Source organism: Rhizophagus irregularis, chromosome 21 (genome assembly GCF_026210795.1).
Source record: "Rhizophagus irregularis chromosome 21, complete sequence".
In the NCBI taxonomy this organism is placed as follows: domain Eukaryota; kingdom Fungi; phylum Glomeromycota; class Glomeromycetes; order Glomerales; family Glomeraceae; genus Rhizophagus; species Rhizophagus irregularis.
Genome location: NC_089449.1, coordinates 772924 through 793278, shown reverse-complemented (window position 1 = coordinate 793278; position 20355 = coordinate 772924). Strand labels below are relative to the sequence as shown.

The 20355-nt window shown below is 27.5% G+C and overlaps 3 protein-coding genes across 3 annotated transcripts; 2 read left to right on the top strand and 1 right to left on the bottom strand.

Annotated features, from left to right (window-relative positions):
- Positions 1-7077: 7077 nt before the first annotated feature.
- Positions 7078-10971, bottom strand: OCT59_013603 (uncharacterized protein; the record flags this gene model as incomplete). The annotated part of the gene is made up of 3 exons (XM_066141632.1): positions 8417-10971; positions 8100-8119; positions 7078-8016 (listed from the first exon to the last, which is right to left on the bottom strand). The coding sequence occupies exons 1-3, from the start codon at positions 10791-10793 to the stop codon at positions 7078-7080; spliced, it is 3336 nt and encodes a 1111-aa protein (XP_066001754.1). The 5' UTR covers positions 10794-10971.
- A 3433-nt stretch (positions 10972-14404) lies between these two features.
- OCT59_013602 (uncharacterized protein) lies at positions 14405-15973 on the top strand (the record flags this gene model as incomplete). Its single annotated transcript, XM_025329525.2, has 3 exons — positions 14405-14641; positions 15020-15101; positions 15261-15973. 3 exons carry the CDS (start codon positions 14405-14407, stop codon positions 15971-15973), a joined length of 1032 nt encoding a protein of 343 aa, XP_025184727.2.
- A 1377-nt stretch (positions 15974-17350) lies between these two features.
- Positions 17351-18667, top strand: OCT59_013601 (uncharacterized protein; the record flags this gene model as incomplete). The annotated part of the gene is made up of 4 exons (XM_025314690.2): positions 17351-17978; positions 18052-18253; positions 18324-18571; positions 18638-18667. Exons 1-4 carry the CDS (start codon positions 17394-17396, stop codon positions 18665-18667), a joined length of 1065 nt encoding a protein of 354 aa, XP_025184728.2. The 5' UTR covers positions 17351-17393.
- Between the last annotated feature and the right edge of the window lie 1688 nt (positions 18668-20355).

Sequence of the window (20355 nt, the reverse complement as noted above, 5' to 3'; positions counted from 1 at the left end):
AAGCAAATTAGTAGTGTTAAAAAGTAAATTATTAGTATTAGTAATAAAAAAAAGTATGAAGTTAGTGAAGAAAGCAAGTTAGTAACATTAAAATGTAAAAAGTTAGGAAAATAAAAAGATAAAGAACACAAGTTTTTCTTACCTGATATTTTAAAAGAAAGTTGAAGAAAAGTTAAAAGGTTAAAAAAACATAAACAAAAACATTTCGCGTCATCATATTTATTTTGACGATCAGATCACGTGATCAACGTATATAATTTTAAGAGTTGATTTATACCGCATAATTCTGGCCAAATTATAATTCCGGTCAGAACTAATTGTGTAACCTAATAAAAAGTTTTTGACTTTTTTTTAGTTACAAGATGATACAAAAATTTCACCAATGGGTCCAGAAGACGCCCATTTATAAGCAAATATGCAGTTGAATTTTATGTAACCTTACTGCATAAATTACTTTACTTAGGAAAATCTATTTGTAATGGTTAAAAGTGGTCTATTTGACCCTAAAAGTGGTCAAATGTAACCATACAGGTAAGATGGAAAGTAGTATAGTAGGATTACCCAAAAATTGCTTTCTGTATCCTAAATTTAAGTCTATTTTCAAGTTGTACAATAATCACAATTTTTATTGTACAAAAATTGAATGTTTTCTGTATCCTAAATTTAAGTTGTATAAAAATCACACAAAAATTGAACATTTTCTATATCTTAAATTTAAGTTGTACAAAAATTGCATACTTTTAATATGCTTTGAAAAACTTCATAGCTATTTTTATCCAAAAATCTGCAATAATTGTACAATTTCCACACGGACTTGAACAAATATTGTACAAAAATTGGATGATTTTTTTTCATAGGGATTTTTCCGTATCCTATTATGATACGTTATTTCTAAGGAAAAAAAAATCATATAAAAACTTTATAAAAAACGTATCCAATTTTTTTATAGGGCAATAGTTCTTATTTTTTAAATTTATTATATAGTTTATTTATAAATCATATGAGAAAATATACAATTTATTATATAATTCAAGAAATTGTCCATTCAGAATATTAGAATTCGGAATATTAGAATCAAGGATATTTGAATTCGGGATATTGGGATTCAGGATATTGGGATTTAGGATTTGGGAAATTAGACTTCAGGAAATGGGATTCGGGAAATAAGGATTTGGGAAATTGTATATTTCAGGAAAATGTTCAGTTCGAAAAATTGGCATTCAGGCAAATGACTTCGGGAAAAGATATATTCAGGAAAAAGGCATTCAGGAAATCGTACTGTAACCCTTTGCTAGTTGTTTGCATAAAAAAAGGCCATACCAATAGCATGCAAATGTGAGGCTATATCTGAAAGCATAACTCCTTCAAAAAGCCTCCTAATCTGTATACCATACGGGCGGCAAGAGAGAAAATAGATGAGAAGGAGCCTTTTATAATGATGACAAATGCATATTATTCGACAGGAAAAAAAATATAAGCAGGAACATGAGTGGTTTCTTTAACCCAAATGTGGATACTTATATTTTTTTCGATCCAAATGCTACCCTATTTTAGTCTGCTAATATATGAGGCAAAATATAAAAAACTAAAAAAAGGATTAAAAAAAAATTGTTTACAAAAAAAAAAGGTTCATTATTTGATAAAAATGTAATTATTAATACCTGATTATGATTTTTTTTCTCAATGCTTGAAGTAGAAAAGAACTGTAATGACAAGTTTTTTTCTTTTAGATTTTGTAAAAATTCTGGAATATGTTTAGAAAAAACATGCATGTACGGCATAATATCCTCTTTCCTGTATAAACCCGGTATTTGCGATGATGAATTTATTTGTCCTTGATTTGAATGAGAAAATAAATAATCCATTGTTTTACCTTAACTTTAAAGTCATCAATTTCAGAATTTGTCAAGATTGGCTTTCTTAAGACAAGATATAATTCATAGAAATCACGCCAAAGTTTTTCAATGTCTTTACTGCGTCTTTCTGAGATAAAATCAGAGACAGGAAAATATTGTAATACTTTTTTCTTATCAGGACCCATTAATGAAGTCCAGTCCCATTTACCACCATGTGATTTTGACTTAAAAAATTCAAAATGAACTTTAATAGTTTTCATAGTTTGTTCAATTTGACTTTTAATTTGCTGTTCGAATTCTTTCCTTTTGAATAAGTCATTAAAAAAACACTCCATTAGTACATCAGAAATACGTAACATCAAGTGTAACTCATCTGGAATGTAATTTTCTTGCTTAATGGCAGGAAATAATACAGGTTTTTTTTTGCCTATTAGAAAATTGTATAATTAATAAATGCTTATTTGACAAATTATAAATTATTTAAGTAAAACTTACATTTAGTACTTTCGTTAATTGGCCATTGTAAATCCATATTCCAACGTTCACTAGCTTCACAATCACAGTATAGACAAAAGTATTTCACGTTTGGAGCGTTTAATCCCATTATATTATACATGAATTTCCAATCACCAGAGAAAAAAAACTCAATTGGCCAATGTACACCATTGTCATCATAGATTCCATTTTCTTGAAGATCCCGAAACTGATATTCAAATAGATGTCCAACTTTAGCTAATGTTTCATAATTTTCTTTGCCTACATAAAGACAAATACTATTTTTTTTATTATTTAATAATTTCTATAGAAAACATACTCTAAAATTAAAATTACCAATACTGATGATCTGGTTTTAGTACTTCATCTTTTTCATTCAGCAAGCAAACAGTTATCATTACGTGATTCTGTTTACAGCCCACATTTCTACCATCCCCACCAAGCTTTAGATTGATTGTATCACCCGGTTGAAGAATTAATTTATTCCAAATAGAAATAAGTATTTTAAGAAGGGATCGAATTGATCAATAAACACCATTTCCAATTTCTTGTTCATCAACTACAATTCCATCAGGATTATCTTGAGATTCATCATCATCATCAAGGATAGGTTGTTGATTAAGTTCTTTATCAAAATTAAGTATTCCAATATGTATTTGATCATTTATTGATTTAGTGATCTCAATTCGCCTTTGTGCAACTTGATATTCACGTATTAATCATGCTTCTACAGCAGCAAGCCTTCGATACCCATCACGACCCAACAAAGCTTCATCACAAGCACGTACATAAGCATCTAATCTTGCATTATCTATAATTGAACTATATTTTATATTAATAATTTGATTTTCACATCCTAGTTCCATATTATATATACAAATTGGATTTCTAGACTCCAAAACCATTTGGTGCTTTATAATAAGTTGTTTAATTTGTTCGTGTGCCTCTTTTCCAAATGATGTACTTCGTTGAGTGGCCTCTTTCTTTTATCAATAATAACTTTTGTCAGTTGATGGTTTTCTAAATTGTTCAATCCACACTTGATGTAATACTTCAATATCAAATCCAAAGACATGTGCCCCAGAATATTGAGATTTTTTTCGATTAGTTTTCTATATTATAAATATTAATAAATAACAAAAAAAATGAGGAAAAAATAAAAATAATGCGTAAAATCACGTACTATAAGCAAAATTACCTTTAAAAACGCGCTTACCGACATCACCACTTGCAGACTGTTCACTAGATTACCGGTTTTTAACAAGATCTTATCAAATTTTAGATTAGCATTTTTTTCAAGTTCCTCCAAAATATATCTTTCCTTTTATAGGTAATCCTGGCCGAAAATTATTGCCTTTTTAGGAAATGGCCTAAATTATCATGATTCAGGCCCTGAAAATATACGTACAGATAATATTTTGGCCTTTACATTATCTCTGTATATATATTGTTATCATTGATAATTCCTATAGAAGCAATTCAATAACAAATTAGTTACACTGACATTTTATGAGGATTCAAATGCTACATGTACAGATTGTACAGTACATAAAATGGTTAAATCGCTGAAATTTTCAATGATAATAATGAAATACATAAAAGAAAATTCTTATACCTAAATAAAATCTTTGTGATTTTCTGAAATTATAATTATTTTTAAATTAATGAAATATTATCTCTATTAACCCTTATGATATTAAATTGCAATTTGGAATATAAAAATTTTAAAAAAGGAATGATTTATCACATCTGTAAGTTGAAGTATTAAATTTCCGATATTATAAATAAAATTTGAATTTTAATCTAAAATATTATTGAAAATATTTATGCCTAATTAAGAATTGAAAATCTGAAATAGTAATCTATGAACTAAATCCGCAGGAATTTTAATATTATTAACTAAAGATGTAACCCAATGTTCAATAGAAAATTTGATTTTCTGTGCATTGAAATGTTTAATAAAACTGGGTTAATGAATAATGATTTATTAATTCAATATTCATTTATTGAGCTTTATCACCATTTCGATGTAATGATAATTTTTGTGAGAAACCAAAAATGGATATTCTCAATTCCTATAATAATGGAATCTCTAGACGACGCCATAATCTGATGACCTCCCCACCAGCGAGGATTCCTCATTGAAAAAAAAATTTAAGGAACCCCTAAGGACCAGAAAGAATCCTTAGGGATATTTATTTATTATTATCAATATTATTTTAATGCTTGATCTTTTGATTTGAAAATATGTTATATGTTGTATAAAATCATTTATTTATTTAGTAATTTATTTAATAATTTAGTTGTATTTATTTATTTTATTTTATATATTATTTATTACATATATATTAATAATAAAGATTAATTTCTACACTATTTTCTAATTTTTTAAAATATAGTCTCCTTCACTAATTCCTTTTCTATTATCTTCATCTCTTTCATCTTCATCTCCCTATTACTTTCATCTTTATCATTTTCATAAACCCATCATTATTTACTCTCCAATCAATACTCCGAAGGACCTAAAAATAATAATTGTTAATAACTATTTGTTAGTAAAACTAAGTTAAACAACTAAACTGAAAAAAAGAAAATAAATGAACAATTTGTTAAATACAAAACCTGAAAAAAAGTTTTATTTACCAGATATCTATGTTCAGAAATTCAAAAAACACCTAAAAAAAGAACAAATAGTAATAATATTCATTAAAATAAAAAAAATTCTATTTTTACTGACTTCGTGTACGGATTGATCCGGATTGATCCGGATTAAATCAAAAATCCGGATGAAATCCGCGGTTTGAACCGGATTTCGTCGCATCCATCCGGATTGCCAGTTTTCGAATAACTCAAAATATTTCCGAAACCAATGATCAGAATTTAACAATCTAAGGCATGTTTGATAGTGCTTGACGTTGCGCATTTAATGGTAGGACTGGATTTTTTGAAATAATTTTTTTTATCCGGATTTTCGTTTAATAACAGTTTTCATCCGGATTAAATTGTTATTCAATCCGGATGATGGATTTCATTCAGACCGAAGCTCTAGTCTAGAGAGATTCAAAAATCCGCCTAAAAGAGAAAGAAAAAATTGGTAAAACATTTCAACAAAAGAAAGATTTAACAAAAAATCTCTTGAAATCTCTACCGAAAACCTACACGTCCGAGGAGTTGGCTGTCTTAAAAAAAAGAGAAAATTGAAAGTTGATAAAATGGTTCAATAAAACAAAATTTAAAAAAAAAATTTCAAAGATTCTTACCAAGAATCTATACATCCAAGGTTCTGGCCGCCTAAAAAAAGAAAGAATCAAAACGTTAGTAAGACTTCCATTAAAGAGATAGTTCATAAATGTTGTATACCCTTAATGTGGAGAAGCCGTCTAAAAAAAAGAAATAAAATGAAACGTTAGTAAAAGTTTTATTGCTTCGTTAAACAAATAGCAAAGAAAAAAATAACTCACTTAAATCCAACGCGTCCAGAAAGTGCAAACTTTTTGTTAGAAGAAATTCGTTTTCCAACCAATTTCCCATGCGTTCTCTCAGCTTTAAAAAAAATCATGAAGATGAAACATTAGCTGAAAGAATTGATTTAAATAAAAAAAGTACTTCACTACCAAAATCTACGATCTACGTCCAAGAGACCCGAAGAATGCCTAAAAAAAAGAACTGTTAGTAACAGTTTGTTAAAAGGTGAAGAAAAAGAAAATTTAAACTTACCAAATTCCAATGTCCAAAGAAATTTGGAAAACTGACTAATAACAAGAATAAAATAATGAATAGTTAGTAGTGTTTGTTAAAACTTAAATAAAAAAAATAAGTTGAAGTTTTTTTTCTTGCCAAAAATTTTCATGTCCAGAGAGATTCTAAGAAATCGCCTAAAAAAAGAGATAGCAACAGATAACAAACATTTAGTAATATTCGTTAAACAAAAAAAGAAAATTCGAAAAAATATTTTTTTACTTTCCAGATTTCCGACATGAAAAAATGACCTAAAAAAAGAAATAAAACAAATATTTAGTAATGTCCGTTAAAATAAAAAAAAACTAAAAAATTACTGAATATCTATGAAAAAATCCAAGAAAAATAAAAAAAGAACAATTAGTAATGTTAATTTTTTTTTACTTACCGCAAAAAAAGTTTTAGTTAAATACTTAAATTGAAAAATAAATACAAGTTACCGTGATTCAAAAAATAGATACATTTTATTAACGTGAAATAAATAGGGAAAGGAAAAAAATGAAGGAGAAAGAGAAAAAACGCGTAAAAGGGAAAAGAAGGAAAGAGAAAAAATGTATAAAGAGAATAGAAAAAAAGAATTCGTTAAAAAGTTTATTTAAAAAGATAGTACACAAATTTGTAGATCGTTCTACACGGGTTTAACGTTAACTTTTGTTATAAAAAATTTAAATTAGAAGGCCCTAAAGATTTTTTATTAGAAATCTTTAAGGATTCAGTAATTTATGGAATTCTAAAAGATCCTTGAAATTTGTTAAAGGATTTTTAAGGAATTCACAAAATATCAGATCTTTAAGGATTCTATGGCAATTAACAGAATCCTTAGAGATTTGCATCTTAAAAAACTTAGTGAAATGACTTTGGAAAAATGAGTTTCTGTGAAATTTATAAGAAATACTAATGAAAATAAAAATACTGTATAAACGATAATATTTATTTTATTGCAAAAAGTGTAAATTAAATAATATAAATAATTCTATAAATAACAAGATCATTTATATACAATTATACATTCAAAACACTCAGACTTTTCTTGAGCTAAGATTTCAGACTTTTCCTGAACTATGATTTCAGATTTTTCTTGAGCTAAAATTCCAGTAAATTTGCGACTTATATAATATGCTTGTGGATGAGATTGCACAATAGAAGTATTTGCTTGTTCTTGTACTAAAGTTTTGTTAGCTTTTACAAATTCAAGCATATCATCTTTTAATTGATTATCAATATTAGGTACTAAATAGCTATAACTTCCATTCCTGTTTATTTTATAATATTCATTAATACATCTAACCCACTCAGATACTATATTTTCAAGCATTCTTACGGTTGGTCTATTGGAGGGATTTGAATCCCAACAATTTTTCATTAAATCTATATAACATTTTGGAGTATTTTTTTTAATTTCAGGACGTTTTCCTCTACAAATATCCAAGCTAAGGTGATGATCATGTGCTTCATGATAAAATGGAGGAGTACCTGATGTAAATTCCCACATTATCATTGAAAGACTATAAATATCACTTGCTGGGGTATAAGGTTTGTTTCTTAATATTTCAGGAGCCATATAAGGTAAAACTCCATAAATTTCATTAACCTTATTACCAGAATCACTTATAGGTTTACATAGTCCTAAATCAATGATAAATAACTCATTGTGATTATCTGACATTAAAACATTACCATCATGAAAATCACCATGAGTTAAATTTGATTCATGAATTACTTTAAGTCCTAATATAATTGTTTTCAATAATTGTAACTTGTCTTGCCACTTAAATTTAATTATATCAGACAAACATTTTCTTAAACTTCCTTTTTTTGCATAACTCATCACAATTATATAATTTAAATTATTTGGATCTTGAGTAATTCCAAAGAATTGAATAAATTTTGAAAATGATTTTTTTTGACAATTATAATGATATTTCCACTATATAGACAATAAAAAAATTGTTAAATTTTTTGCAAAGAAAATAAAATTTGCTATTAAAATTATTAAAATAAATACTATACCTCATCCAGAAATTTACTATCTAAACATGATGAATTATTAAGTATTTTAAGAATAACCTCATAATTTATTTGTCTATCCCATTGTTGTTTTTTAAAATTCCAACTATAAATAGGTCCATCTAACCAGATAGCTTTATGGATTTCACCAAATCCTCCTTTATCATAATAATCAATACTTGACAATTTATTATAAGGTATCCATTCTAAAATTTCATAACTATTTTTAGCATTTAGTTGTGCTTCTTGAATAAATTTATCAATAAGTTCATTTTTACTAGTCCACTTTGAAAAATCTTGTTGAAATCGTCTAGTATTACATTGTTGGCACCACTGATAATCATTATATGGTTGCTTGCATTCATTACATGAATTAACTTCATTTTTAGGATTTACTTTATCATTTTCTGCTGCTTTTTGATACCAATAAAAGGCTTTTTCTAAATTCTGTTCTGTTCCTTCTCCATTATAATATCTATTGGCTAAATTAAACATTGCTTCTTCATCACCATTTTCTGCTGCTTTTTGATGCCAATAAAAAGCTTTTTCTAAATTCTTTTCTGTTCCTTTTCCATTATAATATCTATTGGCTAAACTAAACATTGCTACTTCATCACCATTTTCTGCTGCTTTTTGATACCAATGAAAGGCTTTTTCTAAATTCTGATACCAATGAAAGGTTTTTTCTAAATTCTTTTCTGTTCCTTTTCCATCTTCATAGCATATAGCTAAACTATTCATTGCATTAGTGTAACCATTTTCTGCTGCTTTTTGATACCAATGAAAGGCTTTTTCTAAATTCTTTTCTGTTCCTTCTCCATTTTTATAACATATGGCTAAATTAAACATTGCATCAGTGTAACCATTTTCTGCTGCTTTTTGATACCAATAAAAGGCTTTTTCTAAATTCTGTTCTGTTCCTTCTCCATTATAATATCTATTGGCTAAATTAAACATTGCTTCTTCATCACCATTTTCTGCTGCTTTTTGATGCCAATAAAAAGCTTTTTCTAAATTCTTTTCTGTTCCTTTTCCATTATAATATCTATTGGCTAAACTAAACATTGCTACTTCATCACCATTTTCTGCTGCTTTTTGATACCAATGAAAGGCTTTTTCTAAATTCTTTTCTGTTCCTTTTCCATTTTTATAACATATGGCTAAATTAAACATTGCTTCTTCATTACCATTTTCTGCTGCTTTTTGATACCAATGAAAGGCTTTTTCTAAATTCTTTTCTGTTCCTTCTCCATTTTCATAGCATATGGCTAAATTAAACATTGCATGAGTGTAACCATTTTCTGCTGCTTTTTGATACCAATGAAAGGCTTTTTCTAAATTCTTTTCTGTTCCTTTTCCATCTTCATAGCATATAGCTAAACTATTCATTGCATGAGTGTAACCATTTTCTGCTGCTTTTTGATACCAATGAAAGGCTTTTTCTAAATTCTGATACCAATGAAAGGTTTTTTCTAAATTCTTTTCTGTTCCTTTTCCATCTTCATAGCATATAGCTAAACTATTCATTGCATTAGTGTAACCATTTTCTGCTGCTTTTTGATACCAATGAAAGGCTTTTTCTAAATTCTTTTCTGTTCCTTCTCCATTTTTATAACATATGGCTAAATTAAACATTGCATCAGTGTAACCATTTTCTGCTGCTTTTTGATACCAATAAAAGGCTTTTTCTAAATTCTTTTCTCCATTTTCATAGCATATAGCTAAATTAAACATTGCATCAGTGTAACCATTTTCTGCTGCTTTTTGATACCAATGAAAGGCTTTTTCTAAATTCTTTTCTGTTCCTTCTCCATTTTCATAGCATATGGCTAAATTAAACATTGCATGAGTGTAACCATTTTCTGCTGCTTTTTGATACCAATGAAAGGTTTTTTCTAAATTCTTTTCTGTTCCTTTTCCATCTTCATAGCATATAGCTAAACTATTCATTGCATTAGTGTAACCATTTTCTGCTGCTTTTTGATACCAATGAAAGGCTTTTTCTAAATTCTTTTCTGTTCCTTCTCCATTTTTATAACATATGGCTAAATTAAACATTGTATCGGTGTAACCATTTTCTGCTGCTTTTTGATACCAATAAAAGGCTTTTTCTAAATTCTTTTCTCCATTTTCATAGCATATAGCTAAATTAAACATTGCATCAGTGTAACCATTTTCTGCTGCTTTTTGATACCAATGAAAGGCTTTTTCTAAATTCTTTTCTGTTCCTTCTCCATTTTTATAGCATATAGCTAAACTATTCATTGCATTATTGTAACCATTTTCTGCTGCTTTTTGATACCAATGAAAGGTTTTTTCTAAATTCTTTTCTGTTCCTTCTCCATTTTTATAGCATATGGCTAAATTGAACATTGCATTATTGTAACCATTTTCTGCTGCTTTTTGATACCAATGAAAGACTTTTTCTAAATTCTTTGCTGTTCCTTCTCCATTTTTATAACATGTGGCAAAATTAAACATTGCTTTAATATTATCTTTTTCTGCTGCTTTTTGATACCAATGAAAGGCTTTTTCTAAATTCTTTTCTGTTCCTTCTCCGTCATAATAACTATTGGCTAAACATAACATTGCTACTTCATTACCATTTTCTGCTGCTTTTTGATACCAATAAAAGGCTTTTTCTAAATTTTTTTCTGTTCCTTCTCCATTTTTATAACATATGGCTATATTAAACATTGCTACTTTATCACCATTTTCTGCTGATCTTTCTAAAGAATTAATACAATCTTTACCCCCATAATTCTTTAGTAAATGGTTTACAACAATTTTTGGTAATTATTGTATCAGTATCTTCATCCGAGATATTTAAATTACTAAGCTTAGTTTCCATTTGGTTATTTTAGAAATTTATTTTATCGAAAAAAAAGATTATTTTTTTTTTTATTCAATATGCCATGAATGAGTTACTAAAAAGGAATAATTGACCAAAAGTAGAATTAAATGAATTTTTTTCGGGTCATATTTTTTCCGATGCACTGATCTGCATCAATAACGTTTTTCCATAATATACTAAATTCTTGGAAAAGTTTTCTATTGGTCCGATGTGTCGAATTTCACTGTGTTTTAGTATAATAAAGACATACGCAAAATTTCAAACAATTTATGTATTTTAACATCCTATTATTTAAATAAACTTTTTAATTAAAAGCATTAAAAGCTACTATAATTAAGTAGAATCTAAATAAAAAAAAATGTTACACCACTAAATAAGCTTAATGTTTGAAAAATTTTAAGATTATAAGAAACATTTTTATCAGCATGTTCTTCAATGAAATTGGTAAACAAATAAATGGGTATGAGTTGAATATTTCCAAAAATAAAACCTATTATATAGATGTACAAAAATCGTTATACTAATATAATTGTAATAATTACAGTAAATTTAATAGTAATTTTTTTTTATGTTCTCAGAAATTTGACGATACATAGTATAATTAAATGATTATTATAAATTAAGAATCCTGTTATATTCGTTATACTCACAAATATACTTACAAATACACAAATAGTATTTAAAAAAAATTTCTGGGTATCATATGCTTAAAAAATAATAAAAGTTAAATATATAAATTAAACCCCATTTTTGATAAAAATAGATGTCAAAAGTTACAATAAATGAATCCTAAATTTAGATTGGCCCATGTGTTATTACGTAATCTAATTTTTGTATATTTAATTAAATTAATTAAATTTGAAAAAAAAAATTTCAAAAAATTCTTCTATAGGCATATTTTATTATTTAACGTAAGCAAATTTATAATTTTAGTTAAAACATGCCTTATCCTCGGAGAAAAACGACGATAAAAATTCGCCATAACAATGTAAAAATGTAACGCAGATCATTGTATCGGAAATAATACGGCCCGAAAAAAATAAAAAAATAAATAATCGTGGTCAATCCTTCTATTTTTGGTTAAAACCTTCTATTTTAGTAACCCATTCAAGAATATCGGGGGTTTTTTTTTAAAAAAAATATAATTTTGTGTAAAGGAAAATTTTACTGCGCACGTAGATAAATAACATGACTACAGTATGCAGACGTTCGTTACACGCCTGTATTTTCATTACGTTAAAAAATAACATAAAATCAGATCTTTGCTTTTGATTTTTACATTGCCCCAAAAAATTTAAAGTTATAAATTGTACCAAAATAAATTGGTCTAGCAAATTAAATTAATTAAATTGGACATTTTTTTAATAAATAGCGTCCGTTAAGTCGTAACTTAAGAAGAAATTAATGATTTCTTAATAGATTGTGGACTAGATACTTCTTAGAATCTCTACCTCGTTATATTATCGGATCAAAAGCACAACAATTATCAGTTTCCGCTGATGTTCCTTCCAATATAGAAGTTCATTGTTTTATAATAAAATTTTACATTTGATTACTATATATATAAACATTTTTAAATTCTGCTGATTGCTGAGATAATTATACCTGCTCATTATGAAAGTTATGATAATCCTCCTACCTTTAGCAGACAATATTTTTATTACAAACAACTTTTCTACTGAGAAAAAATTATTAATATTGTTGGTATTGGGCTAGAATCGAATCGTCCCGAAATTGACCCTATCGTAAATTTATGCATTTAGGTTCTCTAACTCTAGTACTTAATGGCTTATCAATTACTAACACCACATGTCGAAGCAAGCAACAATTTGAAAAATTCTGATTTTGAATAATCACTTTTTACCTAGTAAAAATAAAGCCCAAAATGGCAAGTAGTTATATTTCCACAAAATAGCAACAATTGACGTATTTTTTAGTACTGTTTTAACTTTACGTTAAGGTGCATAAATTATTAAACATTAAGACTACCCCTAGTTGAAATTTCGTATTAAGTAAAGATAAAATATTACATTATGATACAAATAAGATAATTTTGTTCCTATCATCTTATAATCTTATGGATGATAATTAACATTATTTCTTTTAATTTGGTAGTGATAAATATTTTAATGTTGCTGTTGATGACCCTCATGTAAAATATTTCTCGTTCATATGTTAACATTTTTACCTCAGCTTTTGAAATAATTATAAAGTATCAAATTATTTTATATTAACGTAATAAGAATGCGGATACCGTGAGCTGAGATTAGATCACGCGGTTCCTTACCAAAGAATTTTTTAAATGAGAGTTTCATTATTCCATTATATTTTTAAGTTCAATATTCAATAAGAAACAAACTCACCATTTAAAAGAATTATTCGCGGATGGACTTTTTAATTTAGTAATTCCGTACACATCATCAAAATTTATATTAACAAAAAAAAAAATGAAAGCAAATTTAATTTATTACCAATTTTTAAAATTTCAAAATTTATATAGATCAATAATAAACTGCGATGTTATCATACAAGCTGGTAAAGAATATGATCAAACATTTCGTTCTTATATACTTTAAAATACCCAACGCATCTATGAAGTATAGATATATTTTCCCGCAATAGTTAAAGTCATCATCCGCAGTAAATGATTTTTTCACACAATATTTTTATTATATAAATAAATATTTTTTATTTCACATTTTTTATTTTGCATATTTTAAAAATAATTGGTTTATAAAATAATTATGAATAAAGAAATAATAAGAAATCTATCACGCACGTTAATATTCAATAATTAATAATATGTGATGTCTAAACACCTGCACGTAAATAATTCGATGTGCTAGTCGGATACTGTTAACATGGGAAGGTTGGAATATAATTATCGGAACATGAAAAATATTTTCGGGTTTCCTTTTCTGTAATGTTATGTGATAATTCCCACTGTTTAAGAAAGCCTATTTTTTATTATGGGCAGATTACTGATTAATATATTAACGTCTGCTTGAACAACAATATACTATTAATATATTCTTAATCAGACGGACTTTGATGCACTGTTTGAAAGAGGTTTGATCTGATGGCGCCAATACTTTAAACTAACCGGTTGATCATTGATTATCTATCTGACTTTGACTATCTAACAACATTATATTATTATACATTTTGAATTTCCAAACTTTTTCATCAAACGAACTTTAAAGCCAGACGTGCAGGTGCCATCAGAATTACCAAATTGAAATTACAACATTACGAATATGCATTATTTTCAGTTTCCGTTCTTCATATTAATAATGGGTCGGACTGTCAAACGCTAAGTAGTTTTTTGTGTGCTTAGTTTTTCGTGTACTGATATTTTATTTCGCGTGCCCTTCATAAAACTTCTTCCAAGGAAAAAACAGTGTACGTAGAAAAAAAAAAGGAATTTGTAAAATCCATTTAAACTTTTAATACAATGATGTCCACTTCTGAAGCCGAGTTGTTAATCCCTTATGGAAAGTATTTCGAATTCTTTCCAACAAAAGTGTGGTCATTGCAACACTTTTCTAAGATGATTAGTGAATATTATGAAATTAATGATAAAAGAGTCATTCATAACATGTTTTATAAAATGTTGAAAAGTGTTGCAAATGATCAGAATCTTACAGAAGATGCTCGTAATATTGCTAAGGAACTTATAGAAAAGAGAATGGTAAGCGTAATAAGTTTGTAAGATTTTGCACTCCTTGTTCGCGTTCCGTTCCCGAGAGGTGTGCAGTGGTCAACATAGGTGCGCAATTTCAGTTGTCTATTCACCAGGTCTTGCACTTCTTGCTGCGCCCCGGAGCCCTGTCCGGCCCCAATGAGTTGCTTGTAAGGTCTGAGGGCTCCTGGAAGTGTAGTAGGTTGCCAACACAAAAGTTTCTTTGATAAAGGTCTATTGATTCCGAAGGAGGATTCAATAATGTACCTTCCTTTATACACAACAAAGAGATGAGCTGTTAGCATCCTCGCATCTGATCATCATAATCTTAATTTACCTAATTACACTTACTGGAAAAATAATCGCCTGATTTTATTTTCTGTATAGTGTGATACTAAAAAGCGAGACATTGAAACTCTGGAAGCAGAGGGTTCTTCCACCTCAAAAAAAAAGAAAATCACACAATCGAGTAAGTAATGTCTAGCTTTGAATCGCTAAGTTGTTTAATAAGCAGGGGATAATATCATAGAATTGTTCTCCTTGCATATTATTTAAAAGATTCTTAATCAGTTTATAATACAAAATTCAGTTTATTAATTATACTGCCATATATACACTTTTATTTTAGAATTTATTACCCTTAAAGTCGCATTGTCTCGTATTCCGCCACATATTGCCTATTCTCCGTACGTAACTTCCTCAAAAAGTACAACAAAAGTAGGTGGAAACCCACCGAAAAGAGTTATGTTGTGGCAAGATTTCTTTAATTCGTTAAATGTACATCATTTTGATGATGTACAACCGAAGTTTAAAGAACCACAATTTATGAGTAATTTTAAAGTAACAAATGAGGAAGTAGTTCGTCAGATAATAAACGTAAATATATTCATGGTATTAAATGAGCTTATGCCTGACTATGAATATTCCATGAGAAAGGTTCCTGGTGATGGCATACCAGATTATACCTGCTATTGCCTAGGTAACACTCTAATCTTGGTAATAGAGATAAAGAGAGTACACATTCTAAGTGAAATTGGACCAGGACTACTCTCAGATTTCTATAAAATGAATCCGAGAGTAAAGAATGTAGTACAACAAATTTATTATTACATGTCGGAGAACCAGTTGCAGTATGGAATCTTATCAACATATGATGAGCACTGGTTCGTTAAGAGAGATCACCAGGACCTTTACATCACGGAGCCTCTCCTGTTGGGATCGACATCACCAACAGTACTAGAGGCGTACGCGTTTCTTGCACAGCTTGCTAAAGAACGCCCTTTTCAAAACATCCAAACATTATTTAAAGTATGTTTCCATAAAAAGTTTTTCATGAATTAACGAAACAGGGGCTATATAAAAATCCTAAAATCTATAAATAAACATGATAAATTAGCCAATAGTAATTATGATCTTTGTTTGTAAAAAAAGATCATAATTTCTATTGGCTATTTATTTAGGATTTTTGCTATATGAGCAACAATGTCGTACACTCTCAATTTAGTGTTACGATCCGGATGGATTCGTCATCCGTATGATTCGGATGACCATCTGAATGGACCCATTACTATAAAATAGTTCTAATCAACGGATGGATCTGGATTTATATACAGAAATAGCAAATGACGAATCATTCGTATCTTCATCCGGATAGTTTCAAATCAGATAAATCCGCGGATCGCAACAACAACTCTCATTTGTTATTACATTTTCCACTTTATAGCATTGTACTTTAAATTATTAAAATGGTTTCGCACACATTTTATGCTTTAAATTTTAATAATAACGTATTATGGATCGTCTGGCGGGATTGTATGACAATCGACATTTCTTTTACCGAAATTCAATAACCAGTACTAACAGCATAAGAACCAAATACAAACTTAAACGTTTCTGATTTTTTTAAATGAACATTAGTTTTAATTATTATATCGGTATAATTATAATTGATAAATTCATGATAAAGATTTGGTATTTGAGCAACTTATTATATATTGGATAGATTCGATTATTTTTTCAGTAAATAACAAAATTTTTTATTCATTATATTTTATTCAATAAATATGATGTCAAATTCCTTTATAATCAATCAATCATAAGAACTTTGTATAATGATTCTTAAATAATAAATTTATTCAGACTATAATGGGCAAGTCAAAGATTGAGACAAAGTACCGGGTTCTTTAAAATTAATAATTGTCAATAAAAATAATATAAAGTGATAGAGTGAATAAATTTTAATACTTACGCAAGAAGATAAAATTTGCTATTAAAAGAACCACGACAATGGTTAGAGAAGCGTTCAACAATCCTTTATACCAAAATTTATCAGTTTCAGCTGTTTTAAATTGTTGGTCAAGTTTAGCGATACCTGAAATTCCGGCGAATACTACTTAATATAGAAATCGCAGCACCGATCATTAGTAAATTACTTTTTACATTAATAATTACTTGCTAAAAAAATTATATTAAATATTATCGTTTTCATATACTTACAAACTAATATTCAGGTTTGTTACCAAAAATTTTATTATCCTCATAAATAAGTATTAGTGTAAGTGACCTCTACTAGAAATCTAGATGAGAATAAATATTATATAGTTACCGAAGTGATAAAGTTGCTAAACTATTTTTGGTAGAATCTTGATGAAAACAGGTATGCCGATCTAAACACAAATTTATTTATTTTAGGAAAAATTACATACCGATACTCATTTATATTCTTTTTACCGTTTTTTTCGCAAAAAAAAAAAAAAAAAAAATGGAAGTTCCAAAATATGATGGAAATATTCATCCAGATGAATGGATAAATGATATTCAAAAATATTTTAAACTTAAAAATATTAACGATGTGAAAATTGCTATATCATTCGTGGATCCTATTATCTCACTTCCTGCTGAAATTGATAGTCTTGAAAAACTTCGTAATGCACTTAAAGAAGATATTTCTTTTACAGTGTTTAAAAATACAAATAAAAGATTATTAAGATTATTAAAGTATATTCCTGAAAGAAAAAAAGGCGAAACTCCAAAATTTATTTCAAAATTTCGGAAATATTGTTATAATGCCGAAATTAATGATATAGAAGAGCAAAAAAATTATTTTTGTCATTCACTTCCAAATAATAATGATAATTATTTTTATAATTATCTTTCGGAATTTACTAAAAGAAAAGAAAATATCAAATCAATGAATGATTTGATTAGAGAATTTGAAGAAATTGTTACAGATGAATTAAATTTAATTAGAAATGAATCTATTGTAGCTTTAAAACACGTTGCTACTGGAAAATATTTAAGTTCAATTGAAAATATCCATTATACAACCGGAAGTAAATCTCAAGTGGTATGGTTTTTTGCATTAATCTCGTTGTAATATTTTTGAGAAATTAACAAACACTATTATATAACTTATTCAGGCTTTTGTAAGCAGCCAAGTACTTGGTCCAAATGCTTTATGGAAAATTATATTTGCTAAAAATTGCTACTATGATTCTCATAAGGGCCAGCACGATTATATTTATGATTCTCATAATATTAAGATACAGCACATCGATTATTATAAGTATCTTGGAATAAATAGTGGTAGTTACAAATCTCCGATAAGTGAACATACAGAAGGTAATCATTGAAAATTGTTTATTTAAATTATCATTAATAAATGTGACAGGAAGTATTTTTTATTTTATAGTAAGTTGTGGTGAATATTATCACACGGATTGGAAGGTTAATCATAGTAGATTAGAAAATAGTCAACGATATTTAAAGTCAAATGATGTTGTTAATCTAAGCACAAAGAAATTCTATGATAATAACGGTGAGTATATTAATGATGGATATGAAGCATTTTTACGTAGTCATGATATCCAATTTTCTATTGGGAATGATACTTTTCAAGAGCTTGTTTGTCATAATGAAAGATTAGGAGGAAATGATGAGGTAAGTTATTTTTTATTATTTGTAATTCTAAATGAAATATTGATCTTTTTTTTTTAATTTATTTAGTGGTGCATTGAACTTATTAAACAAGATTGAATAAAATTGGGAGCGAAGAACATATGGAATACATTAGATTACCTTGCAAAAAAAAAACTTTTTTTTTTTAAATAATTGGGTGTTTTGAATTCATTTTTTGATCAAGGTCCTTATAATCATTTTTACGACTCGTAATTGTGATAAGCTTTCATTTGTTTTACTTAAACGTATATATAGTACATATACTTGTTTAAATAATCTTTTGATGTATTTAAACTATTTTTTAATAAATAAAACATTTAATAGTTGCTAATATTTAAATTATTTATATATAATTAAGCAATTTCTTTTATGGTGTTGCTAAACGTGTATATTTTAGAAGTTAAAAATAGTTTAAGAGTAATTAATGGCGAATTTAAAAGTTTCAAAAGTTTGATGCTGAAATGTAATTGTCCATCCGAGGAAAAAAAAAACGTGAATAAAATATAATTAATTCATCTATTATTTTTTTAAAATTTAATATTTTTTTTTGCAAATTTCTAATATAATAAAAAAAGTAATCAATAAATAACAGGCTCCGGTTACCATACGTACAAATTATATGACTCTGAAAATTACTCTTTGTGGTATTTATTACGAACTATGTAAATTCCTTAATATTATCTGTTATGGAATTTAATTAACTTCATTCATTCAATTCATCAATTAACCTATTCTCAATCAGTTTCCTTAATATTTGGAAAGTTAGTACCTATCCGACCAAATTTTTTCTTGACTTTATTGTTGTCCAGTAACTCAAAACAGGATACAGGTTTGAATAAAGATTTTTTTAAAAGATATTCAAAAATCTCAAATATTATCAATAAACATTCGAAGATTTATAACTCAAATTATCGATGACCAACGCCAAACTCATATGACCTCACACTGGGATTACAAAATATAATATGATAATATGAATAATATAAATAACAAAGTTATAATTTTCAAGTTTTATTGTTCTAACTAAAAATAAAAACTAATTATCAAATTACTAAGTGCAGGCACCACTACGCCGTTCTCTTGACCAAGTCACAATTCTCGAATTTTTCTTCGATTAGCACATTTTTTTCAATATTTGTATATTCCCAAACTTCTTATTCATAGATATTTGGTAATACTATTAATTCCATTCCCACATATTATTTTGCATACATACTTACGTTTCTCTCTTTCTTTTGATCCTTTAATGTGTGGGTATATATGGATCTTAATCAACCTTAACGTCTGGTGACCAGTCTTTTCAAGACTTGGCTAAGTCAGAAACGATACTACTATAAAAATAATTCGTTATGATAACTATCAAGTATTTCTACATTATAAAATAGAAAAATTAATTAAATTTGGACTAGCGTTAAATATCTGCTCAGAGTTAATTTAGCTAACGATCTTGAAATTGAGTAATTGACTATATATAAATTTTATTCATATTCATTTATTGTCAATACTATCCTTCGATATAATTCTTGACTTCTTGTAAATAAAATGTTTGAAGAAATTTTTTTCATTAGGGAGCAATTCATATTAAGGGCAAAAAGTTAATAGTACAGGTTAATATAAATATATTAAATTTAGAATACGATCTGAAAATGTATATATTTGGTTCCATGCTATTTTGATGATGATATTTAAAGCCGAATCGCCTTGTACTTAAATTAACAAATAAAATTGAACAATGATTTAGGAATGGTTTTTCTTGTCAACAGATT